The sequence below is a fragment of the Trichechus manatus genome, unplaced genomic scaffold, assembly GCF_000243295.1.
Source record: "Trichechus manatus latirostris isolate Lorelei unplaced genomic scaffold, TriManLat1.0 scaffold00027, whole genome shotgun sequence".
NCBI classification, from domain to species: Eukaryota; Metazoa; Chordata; class Mammalia; order Sirenia; family Trichechidae; genus Trichechus; species Trichechus manatus.
In genome coordinates this window covers 16,591,143-16,602,515 of record NW_004443963.1, presented here as the reverse complement: position 1 = coordinate 16,602,515, position 11,373 = coordinate 16,591,143, and the positions used below count along the sequence as shown (strand labels likewise).

General features: G+C 56.2%; 1 protein-coding gene across 1 annotated transcript in view; it reads right to left on the bottom strand.

The window, feature by feature from the left end:
- Positions 1–10,956, bottom strand: part of MAFF (MAF bZIP transcription factor F) — an 11,978-nt gene extending 1,022 nt beyond the window's left edge. The window contains exons 1-3 of the mRNA XM_023728912.1: positions 10,767–10,956; positions 924–990; positions 7–347 (exon numbers count right to left, since the gene is read on the bottom strand). Coding sequence (XP_023584680.1) covers positions 7–347; positions 924–959 — 377 coding nt within the window. The 5' untranslated portion in view covers positions 960–990; positions 10,767–10,956. The remainder of the gene's footprint in view (positions 1–6; positions 348–923; positions 991–10,766) is intronic.
- Between the last annotated feature and the right edge of the window lie 417 nt (positions 10,957–11,373).

Sequence of the window (11,373 nt, the reverse complement as noted above, 5' to 3'; positions counted from 1 at the left end):
GCGGGCCCGCGGGCGGCGGCCACCGAGCGCGCGAAGCCCTGGAGTGCCTCGCACTTGTCGCGCAGCGCGTCCAGCTCCAGGCGCATGGCGGCGTTCTCGCGTGCCAGCTTGTCCACCTCGCGCTCCAGCTCCGACTTCTGCTTTTGCAGCTCCTCTTTCTGGCACACGCGCTTCACGCGGCAGCTGGCCGCGTAGCCGCGGTTTTTTAGCGTGCGGCGCCGCTGCTTGAGCCTTGTTACCTCCTCCGCCGAAAGCCCGCGCAGGTGCCGGTTGAGATCGCGCACCGACAGCTCCATCAGCGCCTCGTCCGACAGGTGCGGCGTGTTCTCGCTCAGCTCGCGCTTGATCTGCGAACGGCGCGGTGGATGCATGGGGAAACTGAGGCCCAGGGTCGCTCTCCCCTCACCAGCCTGTGGGTAGGGAGCCTTGGGCCTGGTGCATCATAGGTGCTGGGGACGGCTCCCCCTCCAACCCCAGGGCTGCCCCTTCACCTCCTGAGGCACTGAGGTGGTGGCTGGATGTGCTCCAAGACCCCTGAAGGGAGGGAGAAACTAGGCCAAACCACGATCCAAACACACTCAGGGATACCCCCACAGAGGCCACCCCAGGCCTGGCCCGAATTCTACCCCAATGTCCCGTTCTGGCCTCAGCGAGAGAAACCCCGACCGGAAAGCCCCTTTGAGGTCCTGCAGCCCAGTGGGCATTGTCCCGATGGGGAAGCAGGCCCAGAGAGGGAAGTGACCTTCCCAGGGGCACACAGCCTGTGACCAGAGCCCAGCCTGGGGCCTCCCCTGCATCATGAACGCCTGATGCCTGCTGAACCACCCTTGGGGATTCCAGGAACTGAGGGGGAAGTTGGGATGGGGAAGCTCTTCATTAGCAGTGAGGGAGGGGGCCTAGGACAACAGGGGCTGCCTCCTTACTTTCAGAGCTTTGCTGGATAAGGGGTCCACAGACATGTTTGCGGTTGGTGCCCTCTGGGTTGGAGACCTAGGGGAGAGAGAAGGCCAAGGTCAGTTTTCCTCCCCACTTAAAATAAAATCCAAACTCATTACCTTGGCCTTCAAGGCTCCTGCCTGTCTCAGAACTTATCTCATACCACCTTCCTCTGTCCCAGAGGTCCAGCATCAGTGTCCTCCTTGAATGAATGGCTCATTCCTGGCTCAGGGCCTTTGCCCTTGGTGTTCACTTTGCTGTTCTCTTCCCTCCTATCTTCCCACAGCAACTCCTCCTCATTAGGTCTTTGCCCAGTAACCACTTCCTCAGAAAGGTATCCGCTGACCATCCTGGCTAAAATACCCCCTCCTTTCACATCAAGTTGTTCTCCGTGTTAGGTGTCATTGAGTCGATTCCATCTCATAGTGACCCCATGTGACAGAGTAGAACTGCCCCACAGGGTTTTCTAGGCTGTAATCTTTATGGGAGCAGATAGCCAGTTCTTTCTCCTAAGGAGCCACTGGATGAGTTTGAATAACCAACCTTTTGGTTAGCAGCTGAGTGCTTACCCGTTGTGCCACGAGGGCTCACCATCTGTCACATCATATAGCCCTGTTCATTAACGCTCATAGCACTCATGTCCTCTGCAATTATCTTATGTTTGGTTACATGTTTATGGTCCCTCTCTCTCTCCCACCCCTCGTCCACCAAAATGTGAGTCCATGAGGGCAGAGGCCTTGCCTGCCTCATCACGGCATCATATGCCTAAATCAGTGCCTGACATATAGAAGGTATTCAGTACATATGCATCAAATGAATGGACCCTACCCTCCATTCTTCCACATGGCGTCCAGATATGTATATTTGATATATTTTTAAAAATGCTTCACTGAAGTATAACCTACACACAAAAAGTGCACAGGTCATATGTGTACAAGTCAGTGACTTTTCGCAGAGTAAATACACCTGTCTAACCAGCCAGAGAAATCATCCATCAAAAACAACATAACCAGCTTCCTCACCCCCACCCAAACCTCCCTGAGACCAAACCTGTGCATTTGGAAAAGCTCCTGGCACCTGGCGGCTGCCCAGCAGGGATTCAACACTATCCTAGGCAGATGGGCAGCTCTAACCTAGACTGGTGAGGAGCCCACCGGCCTCCGATGCCTCCCCTACGGGCTTGGGAGCCCCCATGTTGACACATACTGAGCATCTGCTATTTGCCCGGCATGTGCTTGGCACTGAGGAGACAGTGGTGAATAAAGTCTCTTGAAGGTACATTCCAGGGGTTGTTCCTCTGGTTTGGAACACCCATCTCCCAAAGCCCCCTTGAAAGCAGCTATCCTCTCCACCCTCAGCTGATCTGGTCTTCTCCCCCACTCAGTGTTAGCCTAAGTTTCCTCATCTCATAATCCCCATGGGGAGGGGCCTGTGGTAAGAGACAAAGGAGAACAGGGGAGGAAGATGGCTTGTGATGTGGGATGGTGTGTCCATAAACTACCCTTAACAACAGCCATTGTGACAGAGAGCAGAAGCACAAACCAGAGTCCTGGCCCTGGTTCCTCAAGCTGTCTGTGGAGCGAACCTCACAGCCTCATCTCTGCCTCTGACACACTCAGCAGGCCCTGGGTGTCTCCAGGGGACACTGGTGAAATGGAACATGCATGAACTTTGCCCCAGACACTATGAGGACATTTTGGAGGTCGTCCCACTCACTAGTTGTGGGACTTTGGCAGAGCAGTTAGCCTCTCCATGCCTCAGTCTCCCCATGGGTGACATGGGATGGTTGGGTGTTAAATTAGATCATGTCACTCTTCTCTCAGAATGCACCCATGGCTCCCATCTCACTTGGAGTCAAAGCCAAAGTCATCACAATGGCTCACAAGCTGCCTCATGATCCCATCCCCAACATGCCTCTCTGGCTTCATCCCCTATTACACTCCTCCTCACTCAGTTTGCTCCAGCCACACCAGCCTCCTTTCTGGTCCTCCAATGCACCAAGCACGTGCCTCCTCAGGGCCTTTGCACTGCTGTTCCCTCTGCCTGGCATTCTCTTCCCCTAGATATCCAGATAATGTTTGTGACCGCACCTCCTTCAAGTCTCTCCTCAAATCTCATGTTCTCATTCAACTTAGAATTCCCAACCCCTGCCCACCATGCATGCGTGCATACACACACACACACACACACACACACAGACACACACACACACTCCCTCTGTCCCTTTCTTACCTAATTTTTCTCTATTGCACTTTTACTTTATAATAACGGTTTTATAAGTAACGGTTTTATAATTTATAAATAACGGTTAAGCACTTAGCTGCTAACTTGAAGGTTGGCAGTTCAAACCCACCAGCAGCTCCACAGGAGAGAGACCTGGCGATCTGCTTTCGTAAAGGTTACAACCAAGAAAACCCTGTGGGGCAGTTCTACTCTGTCACATGGGGTCACAATGAGTCGAAATCTACTCGTTGGTACCCAACAACAATTATTATTACGCGTATACAACTAACTTAGTTGTTCAGTATCTGTCTCCCCCAGTTGGAATGTCAGCCCCACGAGGACAGAGGTTTCGTCTTGTCCGTGGCTGTGTCCCTGGTGCCTGGCACATAGTAGATACTCAAGTGATAGTCATTGAATTCTCAGTGTGACTCAGGCAGAGGTGGAACCACACAGCCCCTCCCACCCACAGAGCCAGGAGGTCTGGCATCCAGAGGGAAGCAGGGAGAGGGACAGGAAAGGGAAGTTGGCACAAGAGATATTCTGACAGAGGCAGCCAGTATGACCCTTGGGTGGGGAGGGTCTTCAGAGCCATCCAGGCTCCTGGCCATGTAGCTGGGGTAACTGAGGCATAGAGAGTTCCAAGTCAGGTAGGGACAAGGGGATAGGGTAAGGCCTGCTTCACGGGGTGGACCCCTGAACTATAGCCCCCATTCCTGAATATGTGATCTCAACCTTGGTGCTGGCCTCAGTTTCCCTGCCTAGAAGTCCGACCCCTAGAGGGCTGCCCATCTAGCTCTCCTTAGGGCCTCTAGGTCCCATCCTACGTGGACAAATCCTATGGACCCTGCCAGCCACCCTGACCTTCCACAGATACTACCTGGACACTCGCATACAACTCCCCCCACCCATTCCACCAATCTGTACAGGCCCCTTAAAAGTCACCTTTGCCTGCCCACACATCTGGGAGGGTCCCCGCAGGCCTCCCTGCTGGGTAGTCCAAGTCTTCAGCTCATCCTTTATACAGTAACTGGAGGATCTTTCCACCATGTGAAGCTGGCCATGTCACCATCCCTCCCCACCCCACCCCCCGCAGATTAATACCTTCCATGGCTCCCCACTGTCCTGGGGTCTAGCCCCAGCCACGCGGCACCCAGCCTGGTATCCAGCCCCAGGCTCATCTCCAGCAGCTCCCACCTCCGTTCTGCACGCCAGTCACTGGGAACTTCTTTCAGTTCCAGTTCCTCGCACCCCACGCTTTCTTGCCTCTGAGCACCCTTCCTCCCTCTTTGCCTGACAGACTCCTACTCATCCTTCTGTGCTCTTCCCCACCCCCGCCAGGAATCCCTCCCTGACCCCTAGGACTTGTGAGATACCTCCCACCCCAGCACTTCTCCCCCTGTGTTGTAATGCTCTGTTTCCTTGTTGTCTCCCCACCGGAGAGGGACCAGACTGAATCAGCTCTGGGTGCCTGGGGTCACCCAGCACGGCACTGGTGAGGGGTGGTGGGTGGTGGCGTCTCTGACACCATCACCCAGGTTGTCAGTGTCCAAACTGAGTTTCAAGCCCAAGCCCAGCTAAATACATCTGAGAGAAACACCTCCTGGCCTTCATCTCCAATTCCCCCTCCTGTATAGGAGGAGTGGTATGCAGATGCCAGGAGACCGAGAAGAGAGTAGAAGGTTCCTTCCACATGACGCTTGGCCCCCTGGTGGAGTGAGCGCAACAGGGAAAGGAGCACGGAATTCAGCGTCAAGCCTAGGTTTGAGTCCCATCTGTTTTCTTTAGGCTGTGTGACTTTGGGCAAGCCACTCCATCTCTCTGGGCCTCTACTTTCCCATCTGTAGGATGGGAAAAATACCTGCCTCTCCTCACAGGGTGGGGAGAGGAATCCACAGAGATAATATAGGTGGAAGTGGCTTTAACTGTGGAGGACAATGGACATAGGGAGTTTTAAGAATTGCTGAGTCCGTCCAGAGGAGAGATGGAGCCAGGCCTGTAGCCAGCACTGGGACCTCACTCTGATTCACCATCTCCTGGCTAGCCAAGGTCACCTGGGGAACAGCAGGAAAGGACCTTCAAGACCATCTGGCCACCTCCTCATGTTGCCCAAGGGGAGGAGGAGACCCAGAGAGGGGCAGCCCTGGCCTGAAGGCAGGTAGTGCAGGAGTGGCTGCCTCCCCCCAGAGAGGGGGGAACTCTGAACACCTAGAAAGACTCCAGGACTGCGTCTAGACCTTATCTCCCTGGGCCTCCCTAGATTCTGTGAGGTACCACCCGGAGAGGTCAAGAGTAGCCCAGGGTCACACAACCCAGCAGGCCTGCAACCATACTGAGCCACATGCCTCCTCCCACGGTGGCCCTGGCAGGGCACCCTCTCTGGGCCCCATTTCCCCACCCCTGTGAAGAGGAGGCTGGATTTGCTGGTCTCCAAGGCCACTCCAACTCTGCTGTGCGAAGATTTGTGTTGGGCCTCCAAGGAATACGCAAATGACGTGCAAATATCCAGGCCCCTCATGGCCAGCTGCTTAGGGAGGTGGAGTGATGGGTAACGCCCAGGATGCCTGGGCTACACAGAGAGACCTGGTTGGGGAGGGGAAGGCTCTCCCTAGGTAGGTAACAGAGAGCCTGTTGGGTACTGGGTGCTGTGGCTGGTCCAGAACCTTGGAGGCATGGCCTGATCCCTCAGATAAGTCATTTTTCCTCTGGGCCTTGCTTCCATCACCTGTAAAGTGGAGATGCTCATAATAATACTTGCCTCCACATGGATTAGATAAGATATATGAACATACTTTGAAAACAGCAAAGTGCAGTGCACATGAGGGCTATTAGTGCATAAAATACAAGAGACTTACTTCAAAAAAACCAAACCTGTTGCCGTCGAGTTGATTCCTACTCATAGTGACACTATAGGACAGAGTAGAAGTGCCTCATAAGGTTTCCAAGGAGCGGCTGGTGGATTCGAACTGCTGACCTTTTGGTTAGCAGCTGTGCTCTTAACCACTGCACCACCAGGGCTCCATAAATCAGACCAGGAGTGGCAAATGGTTGGCTCACCTCCCTATTAGCCCTCCCTCCACTCCCAATACAGACATCACTAATCAGTCACAGCACTTTTTCCCGCGAGGTTAGTTAGACACAGCCCCTGAATCCTCAACACAACCCTGTTTTCCCTTGCGCTTGGACACAGCTTCAGGATCCTTCTCAACACAGCTTTCCAGAGTAGGCCATCCATCCCCTATTCTAGATAATGGCTGCAAAGTCCCATCCACTCAGCTGGCTGTGATTCTAAGTACTTTCCGGCCCTAGGGAGGTGTTGAACCTTTTCTTCCCTCCTTTCCTCTGCCCCCTCCTGCTTTAGCCTCAGCCCCCTGACTGCATCCTGGATGTCAGCTGAGGCACCCATGTTTTCCCAAGGAATGTCCTGGCTCAGCAAAGTCAGGCAGTCACAGAGGGAAAGTCCTAAGAAGGGGGAAGTTTTCGACAACCTCAGGCTTTCAGCTTCCAACCCCAGCCCAGGGGCCTGCGTTCTCCGCCAGGCTGTCCCTGCCAGTCTGCTGACCCTGGGCTTGGCAGGTCTGGAAGGGCTGCTGACAACAATTTTTGCACCTCCCTTGTTCTGCAAATAAGGCAACAAGCAGCTGTTTGGTGGTAGTAGTGGGCTGGAACCCAGGGGTCCTCGTCCCCAGCTCCAGGCTCTTCCTTCAATGTCAGCTACCCCCTTTCTCCTCCTCTTCACTTACAGGCCAGCAGAGCTGACCTCTAGGGTCTGCAGGTTCCTAGCATTCCTTTGGAGGTTTTGAGAGGGAGCTTGCTTTTGGGGAGACTGACAGCTGCCTTGCCCAGTCAGCAGCCTTCCTATGCCCCTCTGCCCACCCCCAAGTCTGCTCCAGTCATCCTGCAGGCGGCCCACTCCCTGGCACCGGCTCCTTTCTGGCTGCCAAGCCATTTTGCTTGCTCTGTGAGGACAGAGGGAAAAAATGTGTTTTCCTGGGCCTTGGCAGCCAGCACTGGTAGAGCCTCCTCCCTCCTGGAAGGGAAAAAAGGCTGGAAGAACCCAGCACCGCAGGGAAGCAGTGGCTGGGGTTCCAGCCCTGTGCTGCCACCCACTCACGCTCACTGTGTGACTTCAGGCACGTCACTCCCTCTCTCTGGGCCTCAGTTTCCCAACATGCCAAACTTCCACTGAGCCTAAGGTGCCTTCCAGCACTGACAATCTTGGAGTTTAGAGTGTCAGATTTGAGCTCCAAATGGAGCTCCAAGGCCACCAGCACAGGGAAGGCCCTAGAGGAAGGTATAGAAAATCAGTGAAGTCTTCCTGGAGGTGGGGCATGAGAACAAACTCAGAGACCGTGAGCCTTGATGGTCCCTTCTTCTCTACGTGAGTGGCCAGGGACTTCTTCCTCTTTCAACAGGACTCTCACTACCTTCCTCACTGGTCTCAGGCCTCCAGTCTTGCCTGTCCCCCTAGCCACCACCACATACACCCCCTCCCCTCGGCCCTGGAGCTCAGAGAGATCATTACAGACACAAGTATACAAACCTGACCATGTTCTACCCATTTAAAAGCCCTGTGTTGCCAGCCTCCCTTCCAGCCCGTACAGTGGGGCCCTCAGGCCTCCACCACGTTCTCTCTCCTCTCCCTCCCAGGATCCTTGGGCTAGCAACAAATGAATGAATGGCCAGTCAATTCTACTGTCCCTGCATGTTCTCCAAAGGGGCAACCAGGGCATGTGTGTGTGTGTGTGTATGTGTGTGTGTGAGGGAGGGTGTCCCCTGAGCCCTGAAGGATCTGTTAGCTTTAGAGGGGATGCTCCAAGAATCCTACAGGCCACATGTCCAGGGCTCTAGCTTCCCTGGGGCTCCCAGGCTTTTTTCTCCATGTATCATCAGCCTTCCAAGATGTGGTCCAGGGCTCATTCCTTCACTCATTCAATCAGCAAACATCCATGAAGCACCTACTGTGTGCCAGGCTGGGCCCTGAAAGGCCCGAAGATGAGACACAGCCTCTGCCCTGAAGGGCTCCACGATCATTACTCAAGTGGAGAACTCAGCTTACTGGTCACCTCCTCAGAAAGCCTTCCTTGATTGCCCTGGTTAAGTAAAAAACTGAAAACCAAACCTGTTGCCTACAGGACAGAGTAGAACTGCCCCATAGGGTTTCCAAGGGGCAGTTGGTGGATTTGAACTGCTGACCTTTTGGTTAGCAACTGAGCTCTTAACCGCTGTGCCACCAGGGCTCTGGTTAAATCAGAGCCCTGTTATATATTTTCAAAACCCAGTGCCTGCCCCCTCATGCCCCGCATCCCAGCTCTTTGTTTGTCTCCCCTACTCAACTGGAAGCCCCCAGAGGGCAGGCTTTGGGTCTCGTTTATTCACCATCTTGCCCTCAGCACCTGGCCCGTAACTTCAGGAGGCACTGGGGCTGAGGGAGCCCATGCTGGGTCCAGGGCCCTAGTGGAGGCCCAGGGGTGATTTAACGGGAGGTTAAACTTTCAGTGCAAATTTTCCGTCTTTGACTGAGCCAGCCAGCCACTTCCCCTCCTCCCCTGACCCCCGGCCCTCTGTGGGGAGGTTTCCTGCCTGGCTTTGAGGGTGGCCTGCTTAGTTCCTGTGCTCCTGGCCTCAGGCCCTACCCTTTACTCAGATCCTACATATTCCTGGGCACCCCTGGCTCCCCCTTGCTTTCTCTGCCACAGTTCCCCTGGAAAATAGTCTGTGTGTAGAGGTTGCCCAAATTTCCCCCATCCTAACCCTAGCTTGCCAGCCTCGATGTGCCTGCTGCTGCTCATGGGGACATTGAGGCTCCCAGCTGTGGGAGCAGAGCTCACCAGTGCTCAAAGATTGAAAGATGAAAGACCTCCCATGATTCTGTGGCCCTATCTGTGGAAGGGACGGTGAGGGCAGAATAGGGCCAAGGAGTCCCTAGCACCCCACCACCCTATCCCTCAGGCCACTGGGCTAAACAGGAGCTTTCAGCAGGACTGATCGGTAGGGTGGGGGGCAGGGAGAAATCCCTGGGCGGCTCAAACAGTTAAGAGGTTGACTAGTAGCTGAAAGGATGGTGCTTTGAACCCACCCAGAGAGAGGCACCTAGGAAGACAGGCGTGGTGATCTGCTTCTGAAAGGTCACAGCCTTGAAAACTATGGAGCAGTTCTACTCTGCACACACTCAAGGGAGGGCAACTAACAACAACAACAACGGGGGGGGGGCGCGGGGAGGGCTAGGTCTGCGGCCCCACCCCTCACACATTAACCTTTCATGCACCTAGCCTGTTGACCCTGCCTGGCCCAGGGTGGGGACCCTGTGTTGGTGCGCTGGCACAGGTCTGTCAACTAACTCCTGGGATCTAGCTGTCAATGGGTCCAGCTGTCAGTCAGTCTGTCTGACTAGTACCACCTGTGAACTGGAACCACCAGGAGAGCAAGAAGCAGCTCCACCCCCTCCTCGTGTCTCATCCTGCCCCAGCCCTGCAGGTACAGCCTCGGGAGCCCAGAGGAACCACCAAGAGGAGTCAAGGCAAGAAGCCTCTAAAGACCCTCTTTGCCGTGGGTTTTCTGGCCCTTCCTATTTCTCCTCAGACTATGGAATGGGCAGCCCTAGGGGCGACGGGAGTCTCGAGGGCTCGCTCTCCCCAGGGAGCCCGAAAGTCTGGGGACAAGGACCAGGGCTCTAGCCCACTTTGTTACCAGATCCACCAGGGTGCTGGAGTAAGGGGTGGCACCCCTCACTCCGCCCGCACTAGAGCCAGGCAGTGTCTTTGATACCTCGCCCCACCCAGTGGCGGCAGGCGCCAGCTCTGGGCGGGGGACAAAAGCGCGGTCACACGGTGATGGCGCAGGGAAACTCCGAGAGCAGGGGCCCGGCCGCCACCGGCTGGTCGAAGGGGGCGGTCCGAGCAAGAATTATCGGACCCCGTGTGGCCACGGACTGCGCCTCTTACTTTGCCGCGGTCCTCATTCCGCGTTTACTCGTGAGGACATCCCAGGGCACACCCTCTCCGAGATACACACGCTGGGACATAGGTCCCAGAGTCTTCACCGGCCAGGGAGCGCGCGCATGTACACACGCACACACACACGCTGTACACTGTACTAGCACACGCACGCACACACACAGCACACACGTACACGCACGCATATACACAGTTCACACACGCGCGCATACACACACACACGCATGCAGTACACCGCGTACACGCCCTGGGCGGGCTACCAGGACGCGGGCCAGAAAAACACACGCCCGCGCGCCCCGGGACGTAAACAGCACACGCACAGCAGCGGGCGCCAGGCCAGGGCCTGTTCTACCCGAGTCACGTCGGTGCGCACCGCCCCCGCCCCTTCAGGCGGATGCTAAGCTCGGCAGCCGCAAGCTCCTGCCTCCCCGGCCTTCCGGCACCCGGGTCCCGCTCCCCGAGAGGGGCCCCACCTCCACCCTACCCGCCTAGCTGGCCTCGACCCCGTCTGGGTCCCAGACCTCTGGCTTCCCAACCCGCCGGCGGCCGAAGACGGATACCTGGGCCCGGCGCCCCAACCTCAGCACGTCCCCGGGTGAAAAGACCCTCCCCAGCTAGGGCCCCGCGCCCATCCCGCCCGGGCCCGTCCCTCACCGACTCTCGGCGCGCTTTGCCTGGCGCCCCAGGCGCGCGGGTCCCGCTGCTGTCCCGCTCGGTCCCGGCGCGCAAACTGGTCCGTCTCTCCTTCGGTGCCGACTGCGGGTGACTCGGAGCCGGGCTCCCAGGAGTGCCGCGCTGAGTTCTGTTGTGGGGCTGGCGGCGCGGCGGGCCCAGGCTGCGCGAAGTTGTAAGGCGAGCTTCCCGGAATTACTCACTCACAGGATTCCTTTCATTCATAAAAACCGAGTCATGCGCTGACGTCACCGCTCCGGTCTACGGCCCCGCCCCTCCCCGCCCCCGCCCCTCGTCCTGACCCCGCCCCTGGGCCCTCAGAAGTCCTAGAGCCTCCAGGAGTCTAGTCCCTTTTTCCAGGGCCCGCTGGGTGCGTTCACGTGACACCTCGCGAGCCGTGTAGGTGGAGGTGTCATTTGCTTCATTTTACAGTCGTCTGTCCCGGGACTCTTCTCCTTTCGACCTACACTCCTTGATGATCTCATGCAGTCCCGTGGTTTTAAATGCCATCTGTATGTCCATGAGTCCCAGATTTTTATTTCCAAAGTGAACAGCTTCCCTCAGGTCCGGATTCGTGTCCAGCTGCCCA